Genomic DNA, 25,474 nt, shown 5'->3' on the forward strand with positions numbered 1-25,474 from the left:
GCGTTTTCACCAGCTTAAAATCGGAGTACGCTACTAAATTTCATAGTTGTCTTGGTCCTGATAGAAACTGCAATGCTGTCAGTAGACTCTGGAGACTTAGGTCTGCCGCAGCTCTGCCACGGACCTCTTGCATGATGTTGGGTAGGTTGCTTCATTTTGCTCTACCTTGTTTCCCCTGTCTGAAATACAGGTAACAGCACTCCCTGCATCCAGGAGGCACAGCGTTAATAACACCATGTTAATGTTCATGAGATAGAGCCAAAGAAAGAACTTGTGGACGTGTTTTTTTAAATATACGGGTTTCTGAAGCCGTGTGAGATGAGGATGCGCTGCACACGGCGGATGCCAGCTGGCCGGACGGGGGGCCATTGAGGCTCTGCACCCTGTCGCTGGCTTTTTCTTCACGGCTCTATGTACGCCCTTGGAAATGCCACTTGCTGTGCGTGCAGTCGGGAGGCTGCTCTGTAAATAAACGTGCAGTTTTGCTGCAGCCTGGATTATATGTATGGGGAAAGTTCACCCCAGGGACCTTTCTTCCCAGTAATCCCCCTGTCGTTTTCTAGAGCCTGTTCTTCTTAGCCCAGTGACTCGCTTCCATATAGTTTACCTGTGCTTCAGCCCCAGATGTTGTGTGGGTTATGTGAAGGGGCTGTATGTTTGAGGAGGTGATTTCATGTACTAGAGCATTTGAATGGGTGGAGTTTACCTGAGGGATTGCTTTTATTTAAAACCGATCGTACCTTCATTATCTTCAGTTGCAAAGTGATGACAGTACTTCTTGCCTTCTGACACAGAGCTCCTGGCAATAAAAATGCCAAGCGTTGTTACTGTGTATAGCGTGACAGGGCTCTGCTCTGTAAGACAGTTTAGAAATCTTTGGTTGTCCATAGCAACCTGAAGGCATTAATATATTGGCTTGCACATATGCGGGGGTTTGAAATGCGGCTGTTACTGGAGGCTGCTAGGAAAAGGCTCTCTGCTTTGTCCCTGTGTTGACGTTCCCCTCATCGCTCCTACCCACCCCTCAGAGACTGCTGCGCTTGTCAGCACAGCGATTTTTACTAGGCTGCTAGTCACCCTCCCTAGGAGGTGTGCATCGTGTACGGCTGGAGAGAAACTGGTATCAAGCGACGTGTGCAGGGAAGTCCTAACCAGAGTTAGACCCTATCCCGCAAAGACGTCAGCGCGGTGATGTCCACCACTACAGAGCGTGTGACAGAGCTGGAGCTATCACAGAAGACCGCTGAGTTCACTGGTAAACATTGTAAGTTGTCTGTGTTGTAATTACAAGGCAGACTTTCTTTTAGTTGAAAGTAGGAGAGAAAGAGCGAGCGAGTGAGCAGAGCCACTTTGTCTCACACTCTCGGGCCTCTCATGACATAGTCTGGGCAAAACCCCTCTTCCCTGGGCCACCGCTAACAACCGGGAGGCAGGGCTGCATCCCAGGCTGCAGCCAAGTCCTTGGCCCAAGGTAGTGGCTGTGTGACATGACTCTACATCGTAGGGTTCCCTCTCTGCTGCGAAGGTCTCAGATTAACACACTGGGTCACCCTAAACCTGTTACTGACCTTGTCAAAGGTTGCACCCCTCACGTACTTTAGAAGACCCACGTGCCAGCCAGCTAGTGCGCAGTCTGTCCTGGTGCGGGGCGTTGTGGCAGCCCTGAAAGGGTCACTGCCGTGGGTGCTTCATCACTCCCTGTCACCGCCTCACTCCTTAATACACCGCTCTGCTGGGAGCCACAGCCTGGACTGACTGCTCAGCTTCACCGAGCCACTTTTGCAGTATTAGAGCATGAAGACGTTCTCAGCAGCTTCTGTGCTTTTGGCAGTACCCAGGCCCTGCTGTAATTAGGCTTGGGTGTCCTCCAAAATGGTAGAAACTTCAAAAGCCCCAAGCCTACCCTTGGGGGAATGTAGGTGGGGCTGTGATCTCCAGGCAACGTCATCCTGAGAGTCTTTCGGCTCCAGTGACCAGTTTACATATTCAAGGCCTGACACAGCAAAAAAGAGACTTACGGTCCAATGGCTTCAGTCTTTTAATCCCTATTTCTACCAGTAACCCTTTTCCTGTGAGTAGGCCCTACTCATGCAAGTAGTGCTCTTGGCTTCAGTGGAATGTCTTTGACCTGCCTGCCTTTAACGTAAACTAAGATTGCTTTTGGCATCTGTGGAATCCTAAAAAACTAAAACAGCGGAGCGTGATCCAGGGCAACGGGCTTTATAGACCCAGGAGGTCACACTGGAGTTCACGTTTGCTGCTGGCAATTCCAGGGGGTCGCTAGCACAGGCACAGCAGATGAATTTTCTTTCTGACTGCAGAATAAACAATGCGTGGGGGGTAAATATTAAATGAATTACTGTAACAGGAGTGGAAAGGGAGGAGGGCTCCTTTGTCAAACGCAGAGTCACAGGATGTCTGTTTACCTGATGTCCCCACATAGCAGACACTGCTTATTGGAGTGTTTTGGAAGTCAAGAGATAAAGCCTTAAATAGGGACAGCCAACACGCAAAGGAGCGCTCTTCCAGCTTTTTGAGTTTCATGTAATTGCGGCCATTGCTAATTTTCATACCGTGATGGTTTAACAGTTCTGTGCCTGTGATTGCGCAGCCTGATTCACATGGGAAATGCTTCTTGGAGCCAATTAAGCACTAAGGTGCACATCCTCCGCGCTGCCATGGCAACGGTGGGATGCAGGAGAGCTGGGAGCTCTGTCTGCCAGGAGCTGCTGCACCTTGGCAAGAGAACTGCCCTTTGGATGTCCAATTGGTTTAATTACCAGCCGTGGAAACTATCTGGTGTCTAGCGACGGATTCTTCAAATGAGTGATGCTTCCCTGAGCAGAATTAACCCTTTGGGTGCTGGCCTCAGCTGTGTGCTGGTCCACCTAGCACAGCCGTGTGCGGCGATGGGGAGGCAGTCCCAGGGGGACTGCGGTGCTGTGCACACTCTGGCAGCGTTCATGCAAAATTGTCAGTCTTGATAAGGAAGCTCGGGGAAGCTTCACTGACGGCGTTCTGGCATTCAGTGTCAGATTGTGTTTTGGGTTTTTGTTTTTCCCCTGCTTTCCCAGCCATTGCTGATGCCTGGCCCCTTCATTGCTGGCAGGGTGCATGTAGGGCAGCCTTCGCACTCTGCTGACCTCCGGGCAGGGCCGAGCGGCCCCAGGCTTGTGGCAGCAGAGTTGATAACTGAAATTTTGTCCCAGGGAGAACTACGGTTCTTTGGCACTTACTTTCCCGCAGGGGAGGGACAGTCATTTTCCTTGCTGAAAAAGATTGTGACTCTGAAATGCTGAAGCCGTCTTTGCCAGGTCAGCCTGGCAGAGAAGTCCCCTGCCCGAGCAGCAGCAGTGCCCATGGGAACTGCAGCTTGGATGCCCCATGTTCTTGATTCTCCTCCATGGCCCAGATTTCCAGCAGGGCAGCATCTCCCATGCTGCATCCTGGCCAGGGAAACCACACGAGGCCTCTGCGGCTGCTGAGAGGGGACAGTGGGATGGAAAATCGCATGGGGGAGCGTGGTCCATGTAGGAGAATGGGGGCATGAAATAATTTAACTGTAGTTCCTATGAAGTACTCTGGCAACTTGGGCAGATACCTGTTAATGCCAAGCTGACCCAAAACCAACTGTTTTGTTTTTTTTTTTTATTCCATTGACCAAGCTGAAGCAGTTTGATTAAATTCCCATGGACCTGAAACTGTTTTGCCACGTCTTTACTCATGCTTTGGTAAAAATGAGTATTTCCCACTCTTAGATCTTGACATGAAAGAAAGCAAGTGTTTTGCACTAGCCACCACTGCTGACTTCAGTTGCTTGATGCACCTTTAGCAATGGGGTTCCTGGGTTTTACCTCTTGCTACTGGCACAAGGGCAGTGATGGTTGATAGAAAGCCTGGGGCTATTTATAAAGCTCTTAACTTGCTCTGCAATCTGCACACCAGATACCTCCATGCCGAATCAACCCTGTGAAATCAGAGGGTGGCTACCAAAATGATGCTCTTACATCATTCTTACACTTCTCTGCTGAGGTGTTGGGTAACCTGTACCTGATGAGCTCTCCCAGGAAAAGAGCCTGCATCATGCCAGCATGGAGTGGCTTGCGTGACATCTGCCCCACGTGAGCTCTCTGCACCCTCCCCTGGTGCATCATTTGGCTGAAAACAGACAACACTTATTGCTAATTACGTGTTGCTCTGCTACCTGCTAATTAAGGAGAACTGCAAAGTTGAGATGTGTGTTATCTGGGGTAGTGACCATCAAATTCAGTGAATGTGGAGGTGGAGGACAAAAATTGTAATAAAGAGAGAGAACCTGGAATGTCTAATACAACAGTGGGATTTTTCTTTTTTTATCTTCTTCAGGATTTACTGATATTCCTGTTCAGAAATACCACAACATTGATTGGGATAAATATAAGTAAATGTCACGGTTCCTAACTCTAGGGAAGTGAATGCACTGTGGTAGGAAAAGCCATTTCTTCTTATCTGGCTGGAAAAGAAACCCAGTTGTGTTGGCACAGATCCATTTTGGAAAAATAAACAGCAGGGACTGAGACGGCGCTGTGGTTCTGCAGGCTTGCAGAAAGGCCGTCAGAGGAGGGAGCTCCCTTGCTCTGCAGGCTTTGGAGAGGCCAAGGGGAACTGCAGGAGCGGCTCCCAGTGCTGGGAATTCAGCGGGGTTGCCTGGGGGGTGAGCAGCCACAGCAGGGGCTGTGCTGAGAGAGGGTTTCTGTCAGGCTAAACAAAACCCTTGATCTCAGCAATGTGTCCTTGGTATTGCTCCATGGTGCCTGTGCACTGCAGATGGGCAGTGACCATCGGACACACATCTCTTGTGCCGGACTGGCCATGATTTCACCTTGGTAGCTAGGCTGACAAATGTCACGAGGAGTTTTTGTTAAAATAGCATGTGTGTATTGCAGAGTTTCGTTATAGTTCCAATATAGGGCTGGCTTTCAAAACCAGAAAGGAGCCATCAAGCTTCTGAAACTAACATCTGGTTAAAGGCCGGCTTATGCGAACATTTTAAGAACTCTTGTTGTATCATGAGATAAAAACAAGCTTGAATACGGAAAGCCTGAACCCCACAATATTCACGATGTGTGTCATTATGTAACTTCTTTTACGTGGCATCTGACGACAATCAGGATCTAACTTATTTAGGGGACTATCGAACCGTGTTATTGAGGTGTTCGTGTCTCTCAATTCTGCCTCACAGAAGCTGAAGCTCAGTCAGAAGGGACTGATGACTAAATGACTGTATAGACAATGAGCGGATGATGTGCCTCCTAATGATCCCACGGGAAGTAAACAAACTGGACAAAATGGCAGACCTTCTGCGGACAGACATATGTCCCAGTACGTACTTCCTCAGGCAGACTCTCCGTGCGTGAGCCCACGTGGGAGGGAGAGGCAGACTGACTTTACCCAGACCTGTAAAACGCGTTGAGGATATCACAGGAAAATACTTCGCATCAGGGAATGAAGTATTACTCCTACTTATGTCAGTGGTGAGATCATTTTGGTAGTTTGCTGTTTGCTTCCTTTGGAAAGAAACAGCAGACATTGCAATACAACTGGAGAAATACAGATTTTACTCCCCAGTCTAGCAAGATGCAACCTGAGAAGGTACCCACTTTCCTTAATATCTCCTCATCTGTTAACCAAATATAATACCCATTAATTTACAATCAATCATTTCAAGAGATTAAGTTAATACACCATGGATAACATGCCTGGATTCTACCCAATGGAAGGTGCTACACAGGTATAAAATATTATTTGTTTCATCAGTATTGCGAGGCAAGTGGCTTGTGTTTCTAGGATCTTGTTTCAGTTTACCTAACAATCTTTTAACAGTGTATGAAACAGTAGTCTAACAAATCTGTAGTGTAGCTTACTGGAAAAACTCCCTCTTGGTACAGGAAAAATCAGAGAACCCAGCAGGACCTGAAATACTGCTGTAGAAGGAGTAAGACAAAACTTTGTTAATAAACGTGTACTGGCTTTAATCTTTCACACTGAAGCCCAGGGTACAGCCAAGCCCAGTAGATGAAAGACTTTTGATTACACTAAAGCCTTCATCATACGAAGTAAATCAACACGGCAAGAACCAGACTCTAGGCTCACGGCCATCTGCCCAGCAAAGGCTCTGCCAGTTCACCATCACCTGGAGTCTTTTATGAGTTGCCTTCAGGTGGTTGCCACTTCAGGAACATCCCTTTTTTCACTGTTGGCACTGACAGTACGTGCTCCATAGTTAGTCTAATCATTCCAGAGATGTGAGAGAAAAAGAGGACCGAGTTTCAAATTTGAAGTAGGGTCATTCAGATTTTTCTAGCTGTCATATTCAGCCTTTGGAGTAGAGGCTAAGGGTATTTTTCTGCAATGGCTGGGTGGGATTTTTAAGGATCGGTTCCTCCTGGAGGTCAACATGCCAGACACAGCCCTCGGATTGTATCAGGTGGAGGTCAATATCCACATACAGTAAAGATGACTTACATAAAACAATTGGACTGATGCTCTTCTAGTTCTTTATAAATTACAAAAGAAGTCTGAAATATCTGTAATACAAAATAATTTTCTTGTATGCTAAGATTTCAGTATTGTCTAGCTTGACTGAAGAAGTTAATGAAACTAGTGCATCAACAGATAATACAACTGCAAACTGAACAACCTGGAGGAATTTTTGGTCCTCCAGCTATGCAAGACTTTTTTTATTTATGTTTGCTTGTTAAGCTTAATTCCAATAATTAATTACCCTTTTGCAGAAAATATATTTTATTAATTATTATCTAATACCACCCTGCAGCAAAGATGAGACTCTTAGAAATGCTTTAAATGTAACCTCAACAGGAAGAAGTATACTTGGCAGCACCAGTGTCTTCTGGTGAAAAACACAGAAAAAATTAGTCCATATAAGAATCTAATTTTTAGCTCTCCTTTATATATATCCGAAAGCAACAGGAAGGGAACGGAGTGACTTGCTACACAACATGACGACAGTATCTGATATTTTACTATTATTAAAACCTTTCATTGGTCAAGGAGACCAGCAGAACAGAAACAATAGTTATTTCACGGTAGTAAAAGTTTTACAATAGTGGAACCGCACTCAATTGGCAAACCCCTTTAAATGAAAGCAGCGAAGGCATCTGATGCCTTGGGATAACCGTTTCCCCAGAAGTGCCAGTGAGGAATCACTCTCCTCTTTCCTAAAGTGAAGGTGCATTCACTGAGACATCTGATAAGTCTTTTTTTTTTTTTAAGCATGGGTAAAATCCCCTTTGACTACGTGATGCCTACTCCACTGGCACTGCCTTCTTGGAGGAGCTCCCAGGGACTGCAGTGAGAACTAAATCAGGCCTCTAAAGGTTAACCTGCTGGGAGGTGTAAGATGCCAGGAGGGAACGATCAGCTGGCTGGTTTGCGGCTGATGATACGAGGTTTGTAACCTGATCGCCTGTGGGACAGCTTTCATGCCTGGAGTTTCTGTGGGATCATAAGGAGCTGGTCGGCTCAGTCCCCATTTGTATCCCTGTTTGCGCAATGCCGGAGCAGCTTGGCCCTGTTGCCTTCCTGTGCGCGTGCCTTTAAGTTGAGGCTGAATTCAAAGTGCAACACCTATTTCTGAGTGACTCGCAGTGTGGATGGTCCTATTCTGAGCTGCCCTGCCTGGATTATTCAGGAATATCCAGGAACCTGTGTTCCTGAATGACATGTCAATCATCAGCAAGTCCAAGGGCTGGGAAGCCCTAGGAAGCTTTCACTGTACTCCGTTTATTTTTCCATTCCCTCCCACACCGTAATGCAACACTAGGCAACAACGTAGACTGCAGTAAAATGGTTCCTACAAACACTTTATCGCTCTGAGTTAGGCTTTTTGGGGTTTTTTTCTGTTTTTAAAATATCCCTAACTACAACTTGAACTGTTTCAAGCAGCATCTTCCCAGAGGTGCTCATCAGAAAGGACCGCTTAGAGTACCCATTTGATTTCATGTACATCGGTGGCTTTCAGAAGGAATGGTCTCCTTCGTTATCCCATCTGGGCAGGAATGTTGATTTTATATGTGGTCAGAAAATGGAAGTAGAAATGCAAAAGCTGTAGTACAAAACCTCTTTGTGCTGCCAGCGGCACTTGAAATGTGCCGCAGTGCCAGGCTTGATCTTCTGAAAGAACATTTTTTATCTGCTGACCCTTTTTGGCCCAGGTGGATGGTTCTTAGGTCTTTTCCTGATGTCGTAAATAGGAGTGATCATGTGCAGCCTATGGAAATCTGCAGCAACTATTAGGTACTCGTTAGTCACTGACACAAAGCTTTGCACATCAGAATATATCTACAGGTGCCACAGGGAGAAGGCAAAAAAGAAAAATGTGTCGTACTCTGAGGTAAACAGCTTGATTCCCTGTTAGTCTGCAGGAAACTGAATTTATAATTTATGAAGCACTTTGCCACGATGAGATTTGTTTAGTCCGCTTAGGATATTTTTTTCGCTGTTAACACAGAGCTAAACAACCAAGACTGTGTCTACATGCTCTTCTGCAGATACCAGCTTGCTCCGTGCCCTGCGCCTGCCAGCTATAAGCCACATCACCGGCAGCACGGCCACACTGTTTGCACAGCACGGAGGGTAGGGCTAATATTCCCACAGTTACTCATCCCAGCACCGCACCCCCCTTTTTCCACCACTGTCGCAGCCACTTCTGACTCGTTAGCGAAGCTGTCTGCCTAACAGGAATGCAGTGTTCACACATGGAGCAGTGCTGGGAGCTCAGGGAGTAGGGGTGGTGACTACCTGGGGCAGGGTAGGGGTCATCACATCTGCATTCAGCTCTGGCAGCGCGAACAAAAATGCGGTTCCTCTGCCTGGCGAACAGCCCTGCGGGAAGATCCTTTTTTTTTTTTTTTCCATCTTTAACACACCCTATTGCTTATTAAGATTTGAGAAAGGTAACAGTTGTTAAGACCACCAACAAACTTTCAGGAAAAAGCAGACACTGCTACAGAAAAAAAAGAAAAAAAAGAAAAAGAACATAGAAAAGAGACCCAAATCCCCATTACAAAAAATAAATCCAAACCAAATTAAATCTTCAAAGCCTCCTCCTGGACATAAATCCCTATTTTTCTTTTGAAGGTCAGCATTAGGTGATGCAAGACCAACACTGAACTTTCAGCCCATTAGCCTCTGTGGAGCCAGCCGGCAGACAGGGTGATGTGGTCTGTCTGCATACCTCCTCCAGGCACTGGAGAAGAGGTGAGACGCAAAACCCTTCCTGGGGTGGAAAGAGTTAAGAGGTCCTCCTCATCTCTAAGGGCATGTGTTGCTGCCATGGGAGTGTCACGGGACAAACTCGTGGCCTCAGCTGCAGGAATCACCCCTGGCAGAGACAGGGCTGGCAAAAGGAGAAGGCATTTGCAAAGCCTTTTGAAACGTTGCCTCCCTTGGCTACAACCCATAGGAGAGGGCTCGCCTTGTCAGTATTTTAAGGCTTTCTGAGCCACTTCAGACAGCTGCTGTGCTGCCTGCCCTGCGCTGAGCCACGTGTGCGTGTGAAACAAGTGACTCGGCTCGCTCCGAAAGGCAGAGGCCTGTGCAGAGCTCTGCCCCACCGCGACTGCCGCCTTCCTCTGACTTGAAGCATTTGTCTCTTCTATCAGCCAACCAACCATGGCAGCGGGCCTAGTTTAAGGGATCACTCCACGTTTTTGTTGGTGTAAAGCTGGTATCTATTTTCCCTATGTAAAAAAGAGTTAATGTACTGGTTTAGGTGACTGTGACTGGTGTCCTCGTGAACAGAGTGGAGGTTACTCTGGCACAGCTACTGTGGGGAAGTGTTAATCCCCCCATCTGCATTTGTTAAACCTTTTAAGCAAAGACCAGTCTGATGAAGGAGCAAGGCTGTGAGGTCTGGTTTTTGCTATAGCACTCGCTGGAGACCCAAGAAACAGCAATTGTGAATGTTAGTGGGCTTTAAGCCCACAAATCTTTGAGACTTGTGCATAGTCCTTCAGGTCTCTAATTGAAAAGCTGAGGAGGCACCAGCTCCTATGCTCTCCATCTGGATGAGGAAAAGTTAGACCCAAATTCCTCTAGTCCAAGCCCAGATTCACAACTGAGTAGGAAAGTTGCCCTAGAATTGCCTCACAACAGGGATTTCATGTAAGTCATCCTACTGGTGTGTGTGGGATTAATTGAAAGAGGGAAATAAAGAAGTTCCATAAACGCCTTGCAGGACTGAGTCCCCAGATGAAAACATCTGCTAAAATGTGTGGAGCCCGGGAAGAAGAGGCTACATTAGCGCTGTAGGACATGCACGTGGATCCTTTCGAAAGAATGCTGCAAATTCAGAATGTTTACTTTGCAATTTATATTTTTTTTTTTTTCCCTGTGGTACATTACAGCACCCTGGTACTCAGTCTTGCAGTCGGCTTTCTTAGCTAACAGCTAGGTGGGCAGAGAGAGCTGCCTGAAATCCGGGGGTCAGACACCTGGCAGTCCTTCCTGCTCCGGGCACCATGCAGGTACACTGCCCTGAGGCAGGGCGGGCAGCAGGCAGCTCGGATCTGCGTTCCTGAGCCGGGAGGAGGACTAAATGCATGAAACTACACCCGAACCCAACAGAGTGGGGATTCCCCACCGCATCTGTCCCACTGACTTCTGGCTGAAGTTCCTCTCACGCCTGTGTGGCTTCCCCTGGAGTCATTCGTATTTCCTTAGGGAAATCCTGACCCCCATGGCTGAATATGGTGTGCGCAAGAGATGCTGAAGGCACTGAACCACTGTTTTCTGGGGTCTCCAGAATGCCAGACTGGCTGCCAGCTTGTTAAACTGATGCGGAACTGTCATAAGGGAGCTGAAGCATCCTCAATGTTAAAAAACAGCTGACTGAACCTGTAGCTTAATTTAGGAGTTTGTCAGATGTATGGTAATGGCCTGGTAAGGCTTGGTTAAAAGTGACGTTTGTAGGCTTCTGTACGTTTTTAATCTCTGTGTACAATAAAATATTAAACATCAGCTCTTGCTGGAAGATTTCTTGCAGGAAGATCTACTCTGGGACTCCAGTAGCATTGAACATTGAGCAGCTGACAGAAAAAGAGGACTTTGGACCAATGTCTCTGCTGGCATAACTCCATTACAGCCAGAGGGTGAAATCCCAGCCCTGCTGAGATGCATGGGATTTTTGCCAGACTTGCGACTGCTGAGAACTCTTTTAACAACTCAACCCTGATTTTGCTTTGGACTGAAACCTCCCCATGAGTCTTAGCCTACAACACTTATATCTTGCACACAGAAGAAAAAAATTCTGCAGCAAGCAAATGAGCTTGGAAACGGATTTAACTTCATCAGTGGAACCCCTGCTGTAGACATTCACTGCAGGCTAAATTTGGCTTGTGTGGCACTGTGACACTGCCTGAGTGGCACACAGACATTTCAACTCCCTCAGTGATGGAAAGGCTCCTGCTTTGGCAGCGGTCACAGTTTATTCGACATGTTCCCTGTTGCTCCTGTGAACTGCACGAGCAAAGTTTTGGTGCTGTCTCTCAGTGTGACCCACTCATGCTGTCAGTGCTTGGGAACGCTAGATACTGACAATGCATCTCTCTCTTCTTTCTATTGTATATTGCTGTTCTGGCTTCTGGATTTCTTTTTAGGCCTACCTGATGTTCAACGGTATTCATGAGTCTTCTGGAAGCTCTTGTGGCTGAAGACACACCTCATCAAAGGCTTCTGTGCTCCTCCTGCTTGGGGAAGACGGACTATGCCCCCAGTGAGGAGGTCAGAAAGCTGGTACTTCCAACACCCACAGCTGTGACTTGATAGCCTTATGGTTCTGAGGTTAAAAAAGAAGCAGGAAAGAAGATGCTAGAAAAACAAAATAAATTAATAATAATTCTGGTTTTCTTTATACATTATAAAGAGGCAGGGGAGAAAAAAATGTTTTGCTTTGCAGGTCACCTTCACAGCAAATAGGAATCGTTCAGTCAGTGCTGGATAATACCAAGGGCGCTCTCAGGGGATGGCAATTGGAATGACAATTAAAAAAATACGAGAAAGACTCTGTCTTTTTGTGAAACGGAGCAAAATTGTTCATCACTGGCGGAACAGACACTGTAAACACTGTCTTAAAATGAATCTTGAAGGAACATGTATCTCCCCAATAATTACAGAGAAGATGACCAGCTCTGTCTTCCCAGCACTGTCCCAGTCCCTTACGGATACAGAGGGAGTTTGTCATCTTCCCTTTCTACTCCACGCATCACGCTTTCTGGAGCTGTGTCTCTTTTTGCATTTGAGAAGACAGATAGGAAATATTTCACAGAATCGATGAAGTTGGCTGGGACCTCTTGTGATCATCTAGTCCAACCTCCGCAAGCAGGGTGAGCTACAGCAGGTTGCCAAAGGCGGTGTCCAGTTGGGTTTTGAGTATCTCCATGGATGGAGACTCCACAACCTCTCTGGGCAACCTACTCCAGTTTTCGAGCACCCTCACAGTAAAAAAAGTTTTCTTGTGTTCAGATGGAATCTGATGTGTTTCAACTTGTGCCTCTTATCCTGTCAGTGAGCACTACTGAAAAGAGTCTGCCTTCCTCCTGCCACCTGTGCTTGATTTCCTACTTGTTGGGAGGGACCTTCCCTGAGCTTGGAGGAGGTGATCTTTGAAAGCCAGCCAGCTCTTCTGGACCCCTATGCTCTCCAGGACCCTATCACAAGCAGACCTCTGAAGGGGCCAAAGTCTGCTCTTCAAAATCAGAGTCGTGGTCCTGCCTTTTGCCCTGCTCTCCCCTCTTAGGATCCTGAACTCCACCATCTTACGGTCACTGCACCCAATGCTGACCCCGCCTTCACGTCTCCAACCAGTTCTTCCTTGTTTATGAATATGAGGTCCAGGACAGCACCCTTCCTTGTTAGCTCCTCGATCACCTGTGCCAGAGAGTTGTCGTCAGTGTGCTCTTGAACTCTCCTAGATTGCTCGGGCCCTGCTGTATTGTCATTTCTAGTTTAAACCTCTTCCTACCAGCTTTAAACTTAACCTTAGTATAAAATAAATCCACCTCCTTCTGGGCTCACGGTTGGTCCCTGCACTCCCTGCTGCAAGCCTGGTGGCTCCGTGCTGGCTGATGAGCACCAGGCGGCCTGGGCACGATGTGTTAGAGAAGTGGGCACACTCACTGATGCAAAGGTAGCCTGACTGCCTATTTGCCAGCATATTGACTACCACAGCAAGGTGGCTTCGTAGCCCAGATCTGGCATCCTTTGCACCTCTCCCAGCTGCCTTCCTGTACAGATGTTCACTTGAAACTACCTTACCGGTGACACATGACTAGAAGCATGTGAAGTGTTTTTTAGTGTTTTCTGCTTTGGAGCTAACGACCCTCGTGACTTCCTCTCTGCCTGAGACTTGCCATAAGGTGAGTATTCTTTTCAACTGTTTTTTCTTCCAAAATGAAATACTGTCCTCAAATCTCCAATGAGATTTGCTGTATGATCCACCTTCTCTTTTTTCTCTCCTCCTCCTAAGTCAGAACGCAAGAGCTGGGACTGGTGGTGGAGGTTCTCCATAGGGTTGGTCTCCATGAGCCATAGCAGCATATGGCCTTCAGCTGTCCTGTCCCAGATGTTTTAGTACCGAGAGCCATGTTTTGTTTTGGTAAGGCCCAGTGAGTGATCCAGGACAGGGTCCTACTGTGCTTGGGGCTGAAAACATAGGATACAAAATGATTCTTTCCCAAGGGCTCAAAATCGACGGGGCAGACAAAAGGTGGAGAGAAAAACCCCATCCGTATGGAAAAATTTTACCAGTTCTACAGATAAAAGTATTTTTGCCCAAGGTTTGCCACGGACACTGTCATTCCTGGAGTTTGGTTTGAACTCTTTCCCAAGTGACTAAATTAAAGCCATTCATCCACTGACATGCAGTTGATCACTCTAAAGGTTTTAGCGTCACCACATTGAATTTATAGCCAGTCAGGAGAGAGGCCACCAAGTGAGTCTCTCATCCCCCCCAACTGCACTGACTGAAGGATTTGGGACAGAAGTGGATTAAGCTGTTGGGGGTTTTAAGCAAATTCTCCTGTGGCTCACGTTGCCTTCCTCTCAGATTCTTGCAAGCAGCACGTTTTATTCCCAGCACCGAGTTGCACCCAGCAGGGCCGCTCCACTGCCTACAGATAAGCATTGCACAACATTTGTTGGACCAGAGCTCCAGTGTGGCAGAATGCGTGGCCAAGCATTTCACAACTGCTATCATCTATGGACTTCTGCTTACCGCGATATAAGGGGAAAGCCCAGCTAGCTACATCTGGCTCTGAAAAGGAGAAGCAACGTGCACATACACTGCTCTGCTACCTTTCCTAAGGGGGAGAGCTGAATTACAAAACCACCTGCACGTCTTTGGGCTGCTTGGTGGCAGGGAGCCATTTCCTCAGAACCCTCCAGCCAAGGATGTCACAAGGCTGAGGGGGCTCGGCCCACCACCTTGGCTCAGCGCACCACCTTGATGGCTTTCCCCTTGGGGAAGCTGCCCTCCCCCGCCACGTTTGACCCAGCCTGTATGCAAGCTCAGAGTAACGCGTCTCCACAGGTGGCTCCTGGCAGAGTTCAGGGTGCTTTGATGGCCTCTTTAGTGCTCAAGAGGAATTTAGGCTCTCATTTTTGGCACAGAAAGGTTCAAAGCATGGTACTGCAGACTCTCCCTACAGCCACTGAGCCTTTGGTTCCAGGATCACCATGATGTGGTGCAGCCCCGCAAAGTCACGGGGTGCCAGGCAGCACCACTGCCCTCCTGCTCCTCCCTTCAGCCCCTGCATCGGCCATTTCTGCTTGGGGGAGACCAAAATCAGACTTCTCCTGTGTAACATCACAATCTCCCCTAGCCGATGTCCCAATGGATGCATACTCCTCCTAAATGTGTATTCTTTTCTCAATGAGGGACACCGGAGTTGCTCGGGAATCACCTTCCGGGAAAGCTCTATAACCAGCCCCCTCTCGTTGTCACAACCGTGCCTTAAAATGGCGCAGGAAGGAAGCGAATCGCTTCTTAACTCCCCTCTGCCCCACCGGCCGCGCTCGGGGCGCTGCAAGGCCGTTCTGGGGGGAGAGGTGTGCGAGCGAACCGAGCCGAGCCGAGCCGAGCCGAGCCGGGGCACTCGGCGAGGCGGCCCCAGCTCGGCGCGGCCCCGCCCGGCTCCGCGGCGGCGGCGCCCGTCCCGGCCCCGCCCCGAGAAGCAGAAGATGGCCGCGGCGCGGCCCAATCAGCGCGCGGCGCCGGCTCGCGCCCGCCTGTTGCCCAGTCCCGGCGTTCCGCGTGCCCCGGACGGTTCCATTCGGCACCGCCCCCCCCGCCCGGCGCCTGGGGTGGGCCCGCCCGGTTGGTATAAAGGGGAGCGCAGCGCACATGTGCTCCTCAGTGCCGGCGGGAGCGGGAGGGCGGGCGGGGGCTGTGCTGGTGGTGTCGGTCGGGAGAGGGAGCGGTGGGGGTCGGGCGTGCCGCACAGTCACCGCGCAGCCCCTCGGTGCTCGTGTCCCCGTCCCCTGTGAGGGCTGCCGGTGCCCCCCTGCCCGGCCCTGCGCTGCCGCCGCCGCTCCCCCGCGGGATGCGGGCTCGGCCCGCCCCGCCAGCCCTGCCCCTCGCCCCGGCCGCAGCATGAGCGCGGCGAGCGACACGTACCACCTCATAAAAGACATAAAACCCGGACTGAAAAACTTAAATGTCATCTTTATTGTGCTGGAGATCGGTAAGTGGCGCCCGGCACGCCCCACCCCCGGGCCGCCCACGCGTGTGCGGCGGGGGGGGGATGGCGGGGCCGTGCCCCCCCACCCCCGGCCCCCCTGAGCCGCGCTTCTCCCCGCAGGGCGAGTCACCAAGACGAAGGACGGGCACGAGGTGAGGTCCTGCAAGGTGGCGGACAAGACGGGCAGCATCACCATCTCCGTCTGGGACGAGATCGGCGGCCTCATCCAGCCGGGGGACATCATCCGCCTGACCAAAGGGTGCGTATGGGGCCGGGCCCGCGCCCCCCACCGCCGCCGGCGGCGAGCGCGGCCCCCGCCTCGCCCGCCGCCCCGCTCCCCGGCCCGGCCCAGCGCTGCCTGCGCTCCGGGGCAGCGCCGGGCCGGGGGAGCCCTTTGTCGGGCTCGGCCGCCTCCCCAGAGGCACGGATGACACAGCTCGCCCCCTTTGGACTGGCTCCCTGTTATCGAGGCAGCACCCTGAGATCACTTGCCAAATTAAAACCTTCTTCTCCACCCCTGAACATGCCTAGCACGAGCGTACAGTCTAGTAGAGGGCTAGGAAGGGCTTGTATTTTTAATGAGGAGGTGGTGTAAGAGGCTTGCTTTGGCTTTAAAAAAAACTCCATAGGAAAATAACTTCTTTTGGGGGGGCTGGGGGGAAGAGAATGCAACATTCGGTCCTGGCCTGTAAATCGAGCAGGGAAGTCAAAAGCACGTTCTTATTTTTACAGCCAATTCTTTACTCTAGCAGCCAGCTCCTTAATAAAAGGAGGAAATGATTAATGTCTCTCATGCAGAAAAGTTGCTTTTCATTGCAGTGGATTTAACAGAAATGACAGGCAGAGGAGGAGAGCCTTTTCAGTTTCACTGTAAAAATTCATGCTAGGGCACGTTAGTTTGGTTAGGTGCAATTAGTTTATCTCAGAGCTGGTGTAATTTAAAAAAAAAAAAAAAAAAAGAACTTATATTTATTAGCTGTGAGAAAGAATACTAGATTCAATTTGAAAATCCTTTTCTGTGTCAACTAGTCAGTAGCAAAGTAATAGTCACTTTCGTTTGAGTTCTCCATGCCAGTTAGGTTACACTTAGAAATCCATTACACCGATCCTTTGGCCTGCAGCACTCCAGGAGATGGTGGAACTACAGGGTGTGTAAGGTCCTTTTAATTTGTTTTTATAAAAAAGTATGTGAAAGGTTACTCAGTGGAGCTGCTAACTTGAGCTGCTCTTAAATTGTTCATTTGAGTATAATTCTCTGTTTTGGAGCGAAATGGGATGACCCCTGCCACCAAACCTACAGCTGCTTCCTCCTATGCAAATGTCCTTTTACACGAAATAGGCTGACTCCTCAGCAGAGGTGGCTCTGGGGAAGCCTGCTTGCGTGGAGAGCACGTGGAGTCCTGGGGCACTGAGATGGGTGGAACTAAACCAGAGCTCTGGGCCAGCACAAAGCCCTGTGCATAGATGACATTGAAAGAAATTAATAGCGATACTGTTCAGCACTGTTACTGCACTTTGCTGTGTGACTGGCTTACTGTAGCTGCTCTGGTGTTTCAGTGCAACAAATGGGAGGGTCATTGCATCCCTTCATGTCAAAAAGTGAGTTTGGCTTGTATGAATTAAATTTATGAACTGACATCACTATTCCTGGTAGATGGCTAAGTCATGCCTTCATTTACATGAATTGCATGCTCACTTAGGACTGCATAGTCAGTGAAATGGCAGAAGCTAAATACATTCTGGTTTGGCTCTCATTTTAAGAAAAATGCCCTCACGCTGGCATACAAGGTTCCCCAAACACAGTTTTATACTTAAATAGGATTAATTTGAGCGTGTGATGTTGCCATTGCAAGGCAGGTAAATTTCAGCTCTATAGGCTAATCTGACTTTCCAGTGCAGTATGCTCACTGTTATAAGCCGGAAAGCTTGGTTAGGCCCCACATGTAAACATCTCTTTTTTTTTTTTTCCCCCTGCTGAATTTCAAGCTGTAGATGCGTTCCTTTGCAAAAGCAGACACTGTTGCTGATTTTTGTCATTGGCTGATTAACTCATTTACAGGAAGCTGCTCCAGTTAATATTTCTAAATTTGAAGTTAGTTCTGGAGTGCTTTATGGCCAGCTCTTTCTGAGACAAAAACAAATGCTTGCATACATGGAATAACTTTGTGCTGGAGGTTATCAGTCCCACGATTTGCTGGGTCTCGTCCCAGTAAATGTATGTTTGACTTACATTTATTATTTTGTAGCTCTTTTCCTTTGCGCTCTGCCACAAGACCGTCCAACTAGCTGGTTACTAAAGGTTAAGTATAGAGGCAGTCTTTAAAGTGAAAGGTAGCATTATGAAGTGAAGAGCATTAATCCTGCTTCTGGATGGAAAACTCCCAAGACTGGCACCGTAGCTGTAGATAACTATACTGCTCGTGCTGAAGTACAGAGAAGGCTGTCGTTGCATTGGCATTATCGTCCTGTTCTGTTGACCTGGCTCCTCCCTGCTGCCTCTGTTTGAGGCCCTATGTGCAGCGGGACGGCTCCCAGTCTTAGCAGATAAGGCAAAGGGCAAGAGGAAGGTTTGTTATCTATGTTCCAGAGATAGTCCCGGAGCATAAGGAAGAGGTGACTTGTCCAGATTATTGGTGACTCCTGAGAGTGCGATTGCTGGGGCTCCCTATTCCTTTGCTAGAAGACACCTATATTTCTGTTAACTCCCTTGTGCTGCACCTGGGTTTCTGGTCTGCATTTTCATTATTTTCTTCACATGCGTGATGCCCCTCACTGAAAGGAACAATTATACAGAAAGTTTTGCATAACTCAAATTCCAGTGCTTGGAGTCAAGTGCCACTATAAAGACTAGAGTGCACTCATGCTGTCTTGTAAGTGAATGTTTCTGCAATCAAAAAGTGATTTCATTGCATTTCTATCCATCACTTGGAACATGATGGTCAAATTTGTGCCTTTAAAAAAAAAAAAAAAATCTGGTAAGGACCTATACTAAAAAGTAAGCACTTCCTATTATACATATTCAGTAGCAGTATTTATACTTTCCCGTGAACAAAGGTAATTCTTCCTGGCTCCTGCTGAAAGCAGAACTGAGAGTTCAGATACTGCTTTTGGCAAGATGCCTTTCATCTGCAGGAACAGTCATAAGGGCTGCTCCAGCCAAGGAAAGAGCATCCAGTCTCAAAATAATTGGCTGCTTTCCTGGAATTGCCAAAGGAGTCAGCTGAGCTTCCAGTACCTTTTGCTAGAAGTAAAACATGGGGATCTATACAATTTTAGTGTGGCAAAGTTGGGGTCCCTGGGAATTTTTTTAGTCCATTCATGTTGATATGTAACACTGACTCTTGGAAGATAGCATGCTTCTACTTTTTTCCAACAGCGGTATTTCTTATTCACTAAGAGAGACTGCTTTGCTTCTTTCTTTGGGCAGGTACGCATCTCTCTGGAAAGGATGCCTGACGCTTTACACAGGGCGAGGAGGCGAGCTGCATAAAATTGGGGAGTAAGTATTGCATGTTTATACTTGCGGTGTTCTGTCCTGCTCTCAGCAGAGCGACATGGTAAATATAAGATGTGGCGGCTCTTAGTAAGTGGAAGCTAGGGCAGCAAAAGCCTGTTGATTGGTCATGGATAGGTACGGTACAGACAACTGTGGTGTGACTTTTTACATGCTGTTGTGGTAATGAGCTCTGACCCTCTGTGGATTCTAGGTATACTGAAGAAAATTGTCCTCCATCATGGCACAGGTCTGGGTTTTTCCTAGACGGGGGAATTGTATAAATGACAAGGGACTTAATCTGCATTGCTTACCTAGGCCTCAGCTTGAATAACCACTTTATTTTGGTGGAAGCCTTGTGTGTGTGTATCATGCTTTACAGACAAGCAGTGCAAAGAAGGAAGACAGAGGTTACTCCAGTGAATCATATCTAAACAGAAGCAAGCCTCACTAAACCTTCTTTAAACTGCCCACAAACTGAGGCGGTGGCAGCTCCTGACTAAGAACAAACATGAGTAACATACTTGACTAGCAACAGGAAAAATAGCAGCATTTTCTAACCAGAAGAGTACTTCCGCTGTTGCACAAAGTGCCGTGGGAGGCCTTGTAGTCATCAGGGAAGTGGGGCTGTGGGGTGGCCACCTCTCCTCTCTGATAGTTCAAAAATGCCCAGTGCTCAGCTGGATTTTGTGAGGCATGACCTGCAGATTTTCTTGGTGCAAAGCCATCGCCTCAGAAGTGTCATCCAGTTGGCTGACTCTCCAGCAGGCTGGAGTGAGGTGAGTCCTCATCTGGGTTGTGCCTCCCAGCAGGAGGTGGGAGCTCCACTTCTGCCTAACCAGTCCAAGCTGCATAATGATCCAAATCTTTCTTCCCGTCTGCCATAATTTCTATGTGGTGAGTTGGTGAGCCTATTTCTCCATAGTCCTCTTGAGTGGAAAAGGATGCTTTGAATTTCACTCCCTGTTTTGGACTCCTCTGTGCTATTATGTTAATGGCGCACTCCATAGCATGGGAGTGTGTGGGAGTGTTTAAGATTTCCCTAGAGATCTAATGCAGTCACAGTCTGGGAGCAGGCTGGGTGACTCTGCCTCAGGTGACCTTGTGAGTGGGCGCTGGACAAGATTGTGCAGCTGGAAGAGAGGTGAAGGCAGCCCTTTCATCACCTTTTGTTTTCTTAAGGCCGTTTCACCTCCTAGAGTAAATGTGTACTTGCCCCTGCTTGACTGAAACACCCTCACCAGGAAGATGTGACAGCTTCACCACAAAAAGAGCCTTTTAATACCTATGGATACTCTCTGAACAGTGGGATCTGGATTAGTTACTTCTAGGTGATGGGATATGTCAAGAACATATGCTCTTTGAGTTGTGGAGTTGAGAGCTTGGTTAAAAAATGGCTTTAGAACTTCCTCGTAATCCTAATTTCTCCCCAGGTTCTGCATGGTATACTCAGAAGTGCCAAACTTCAGTGAGCCCAACTCAGAACACGTCGGGCAGAACAAACTGGTATGTTAAACTTGTCTGAGGCTTCTGGCATAAAGTGCTCTTTGTTCTGAATACTTCACGCTAGGCTGTGGTCAGATGTGACTCTTCTGGAAAAATGGACTTGAAGTGATATATAGACAAAAATGAGCCAATAATTAGAGTAGCAGATAAATTCCATGTGGAGCCACTATAAGGACACAGGAAAAAAACCCCAGCCCTTTTCTGTAAAAATGTGAAATTTCTCTCTCTGATCCATGTCTTGTTTTGTTTTTGTTGTTTCTTTTTTTTTTTTACATTTCTCTGAAGGCACAGGGTGAACAGAATAATAGTTCTGCATCGAATAATATGGGTTCTTGTACTTTTGGGCCACTGGGTAAGTTTTTTCATTTTGTGAAAGGATGAGAAACAGTTAATGAAAATAAGAAATTTATCTTGCTGGGGGTTCTTCACTCTGGGGCGAAAGTGTACTATCCTCTAAAAAGTCTTTTAGACTGGGGCCTGAACCTGCAAGCACATAAGCATGAACATTTACTCAATAATGGTTTCAGGATCTCTTCCCTAGAAAAGGAAGAGATCAGAATATTCAAGGTGCCTGTATCATGTAGAAGGACTTGACTAATCCTAAATTGTTTTGATGCTTTCAAAGAGTTTTTGTAGCACTTGAAATTCTGTTTCTTAAACCACTTGAGACCTTGGCTTTAAAAGTTACTTAGTTTAATCTTGCCAGTCACCTTGGCTTTTCTGCCAGGTTAGCTCCCCAAAACAGAAGTGGTAGTAATCTGAATTCCAAGATTTGACCTGGCTGGATCACTTTGTGATGTATTTAAACATTGAATCTTAAATAAGAAAATGTTTCAAAGACTTGAGTGGATGTAAGCTGAGAGGGAACCTTAGTTATGGCCTGCCTACATGATGCTCAGACTCAGTACCTGGTATTGTACAGCCAAGCTCTGCTGGTGGATAACAGCAAACTGAGCCATAACTTGGTGTTAAGCTCTGTGTCTCTTCAATTCAGTGACTGTCTGCTTCCTCTTTAGCAACATGATTTTCATTTCTCTTATTTTACTTCTCTTACGAACCCTTTCTTTGAAAGTAAATGATTCTGAGCAAGGAAGGGCAGTGCTTTCAGGCCAGTCTTTTCCTCAGTGCCAGGGTGAGGCAAGTAGGCTTTCAGCCCAGTTAGTGTATAGGTACTTCCTTGGTGTCCCTGCTTTGGGTGGTGGACAGCTGTTTTCACTGAGCTTGTGCATATCTTCTGAAACGTCTTTCTCTTTCTGCTTCTTGTGTGGTCTTCAAATGCAATTATTTCCTTTTGTCTCTTCCTTCTCTCCCCATGCTTTCTGTCATCATTCTGCCTTTTCAGCTCCATCCCACTTCCTGCCAGCAAAACATGAGCAGTGATGTTTATGAGGCTCAAGTTCATGAGAACTTGGTGCCAGTTGAGTTGCTTCTGTGGCTGGACTTCACAAGGCAGCTTTCTATTTCTGTGTGCCTGGTAGTGGGGAATGACGCAAGACGCTTTGTGTAGCCTGCTTTTCTTTTGCTGGTTTCTCCTTGACTTCTGCTGCCCTCCTCTCTCTGGAACACCTTGGTGTGTGACCTACAAGCCAGTGCATGTTTCTGAAAGCATCAGTCTAGTTTCATGAGATTCTAGTCTTATCTCCTGGGCAAAGAATCGGCATGCAACTCTGTGACCCTTCTTGCTTTAGTTGGGGGGAGGGGGGTAGGGATGGAGGGGAGGTTGTTTGGGAGGGGGGAAAAAGGTAAGGTGTGGTTTGGGGTCTTGCAGTGCCAGAGGGTCTTTTCCTTCTGGTGCTCGGGATTTGCTGGCTCCTGCAAGCTTCATGTGTTCCCTGTTGCTAAACTCACGTAAGGGAGCAGTGATCTCAGTCCATGGAACTTGTGATAACCTTTTTTCTGTCTTTTCAGGAAATGGTTTACAAACTGGACCCGAATCAAGTGGATTTCCATTTACGTATAATCACGGCCACACTTATGCAGGTTGTGGGAGAGGCAATGGACGAGGACCTGTAAATCCAGCACCAGCTAATAGCGTTCAGCCTCTTCTCCCTCCTGTCAGTAATGGGAGGGACCCACGCAGAGCCTTTAAAAGATGACTATGCCAAATGTGGTTGTACGGCTTGCTTAAACTCTACACTCTACTTGAACACTTATTGCACTTTTATTTATAGTTAACTGTGAACCAGTTTGTCCTTTATTGTTTTTTTTTTTACCTTTTGGTCTATGGAGCAAACTTGATGTGATCTATTTCTTGGTTTGCTTAGGGAAGCACAGTGAGTCTTTCCCATAAATTAAGGGGGTAAGGGGAGAAGGTGGATATAAGAAAGTAAGGGTAACGGTTTGAAGAGTCTCAATTAAAACTCGGTACCCTTTGCTAAATGGAAGAAAATTTCAGTTACATGTATGTATTTTTCTGTTTCTGTTGGTCAGCCATATAGCCTTAAAAGGTCTATTACGTCCTATGTGCACATACGTTGACTTCCATTAGGGTTAATGGGAGTTCTTCGTATTGGAAGAGAAATGAGGGGGAAGAGCAAAGATGCTCTAGTGAGCTAGGTGTCCTTGGAATGAAGATAGCTTGTAAAAGCAATAAGTATAAGGAAATGGTGGTGCCAGCACCTAGTGGTGTCTCCTGAATCAGAGAATGGATAACTCGGATGAAAGTTGAAGACATGGTGAGTGTCTTGAGGCTTGACTTCTGATTCCAAAAAGGTGTACACTACTTAAAAATTCTCCATAAACACCATTATCACTGTCACGGAAAGTGACACTGATTTTTTTGCTTTGGATAGAAGCTTGGATATTCATTCTTGCTTTGCATGAAACAGCAGGAGAGGAGGATCTCAATTCAGACAGTATTGGGGAATACGCTGTTTGTAGCCACTCCTTGTGTAAAAGCCGAAGGTAACTGCAGGAGTTTGAATTTCCAGGAGAGAACTGTTCTCAAATGCTGCATTACCCATCTCTTCAGTGAGGCTGCCTACTTCTCCTTCCTTCATTTACTTTTCCAAATGAATTATATATTAGATGAAGCTGTATGTGTGGATTGCAGAGGTACTGGCCAAGCACACAGCTGCACTTCTGATGCTGTTAAGCTGCTAAGCTTTCCTTCCTCTGTTTTATATGAAATACAAATTATCCCTTAAAGAACTTAACCCCACCACCACCATCTCCCAGGGGAAAATAGCTGTGGTTTTATTTCCAAGTTCACAAATGCCTTGACTCTAGATAAGAGTTCAGTGCCATATTTCAGATCAGGTTCAAAAACGACTTGGAAGCTGAGGTGTCATACTGGATTCATCTGTTTAACTCTTCTTATAGCTGACCTCTCAAATAAAAAAAATTGCACTAACCATTTCAAAAACAAATCTAACTTACTTTCTGTCAAGCCATAAAGACTTCATGACAAAAGGCTATTTCTGAATTGTGAGTTGTCTCTGTGGTCGTTCATGTCAATTGAATCTATTACTATGTCACTAATGTTTACAAGTTATTTACATTTGATACTTCTGCTTTTGGTACTCTATCATGATTTGTTGAAAATTGCTTCTAATTGGTAAAAGTTTCCTGCTTAGTCTGAAATACTGAACTTTCTTTTAAATGCAAGCAGCAGCAGCAGCAGCAGCAACAACAATCTTCTCAAGGGAGGTTTAGGGAGACCTGCGTGCCCAGACACCTGAGGGCTGGTTGCCTTTGTTCGGGTAAAGTGCTATCCCGATACCTGCTTCCAGGTGGAACTAGCAAAACTTGTCTTGGACGCGAGAGGGTGGCATGCCTCATGAGTTCACCCTCAGGTGCTGTTACGGAAGAACAGTGCTAACTGGTGGACCAGAAAGCACGCAATGCCTTCTGGGGAAATGGTGTAAGGAGGTGATGTGTAACTCAGGGAGTTTAAATTGCTTACTTATTTAAGTATATGTATAGTCTAGATGCATGGACAACCTCTTGTGCAGTGTTGCATTAAGACATTTGATATGCTTGTGAGAAGGAAGCCAAGAGGACTTCTAAACCTGTGCGGTATATATGACGTGTTCCAGAGGTAAATGAGATGCAAGTATGGTGTGAGAGCCATGCTTTCCAGTAGTAGCTGTAAAGGTAGCAAGCGATGGCGTGGTGGGGACTTCATACTCATTGGGGTACCTCCACCATGGATCCCAAATCCTGGTGGTCTTGCCTTCTCTACAGCATAAAGAAGGTTGAAATACGGGGGAAGCCTGTGTTAATGTGTGCTGAGGTGCCTGATGTTTGTAGCTCTATGCATTTGAGCTTTTATTAAGCTAATAAACAGAATACTTGTTCACAAATTCCAAATAAAAAGTGAGATGATTACTGCTGATAAGTGGAATAAGATTAAAAGCTTGCTGTCGAGTGGATGATTGATTTGCAGTTGGGAGGAAAAAAAGCAAGAGGCTGGTCTTCATGTTCTCAAGGTTAGTAGCATTCCTGCCTCCCTGTTTCTTATGTGAAACTATTTCAGTTTATTAATAAATTTTTACTTCTTTGCAGGGGAAATCTGTGCCCTGAAAAGTCGCATGGACTTAAATATAATCATAGTAATTTTTCAAGGTCTTCTGATGTTCCAGTGAACCTAAGACAATGTTGTTTCCCTCAGTGGTATCACTGCCAAGATAGTGAGTTTTCAGCTTGCAGAGGAATCTGGGAGGCTGCCTTACATCTCTTTGGATCATACCACCTCGGTGTATGGAGAGACAGAGACACAGATGTTTCTCTATGTAAA

The 25,474-nt window shown here is 47.0% G+C and overlaps 1 protein-coding gene across 1 annotated transcript; it reads left to right on the forward strand.

Moving 5' to 3' along the window:
• The first annotated feature begins 15,564 nt into the window (after positions 1-15,564).
• On the forward strand, positions 15,565-25,230 carry NABP1 (nucleic acid binding protein 1). Its single transcript, XM_082313954.1, has 6 exons — positions 15,565-15,740; positions 15,858-15,996; positions 19,165-19,236; positions 20,664-20,736; positions 21,022-21,088; positions 22,645-25,230. Exons 1-6 carry the CDS (start codon positions 15,650-15,652, stop codon positions 22,830-22,832), a joined length of 630 nt encoding a protein of 209 aa, XP_082170080.1. The 5' UTR covers positions 15,565-15,649; the 3' UTR covers positions 22,833-25,230.
• Positions 25,231-25,474: the final 244 nt, after the last annotated feature.

Source organism: Platalea leucorodia, assembly GCF_965183815.1.
Source record: "Platalea leucorodia genome assembly, chromosome: 5".
NCBI lineage: Eukaryota > Metazoa > Chordata > Aves > Pelecaniformes > Threskiornithidae > Platalea > Platalea leucorodia.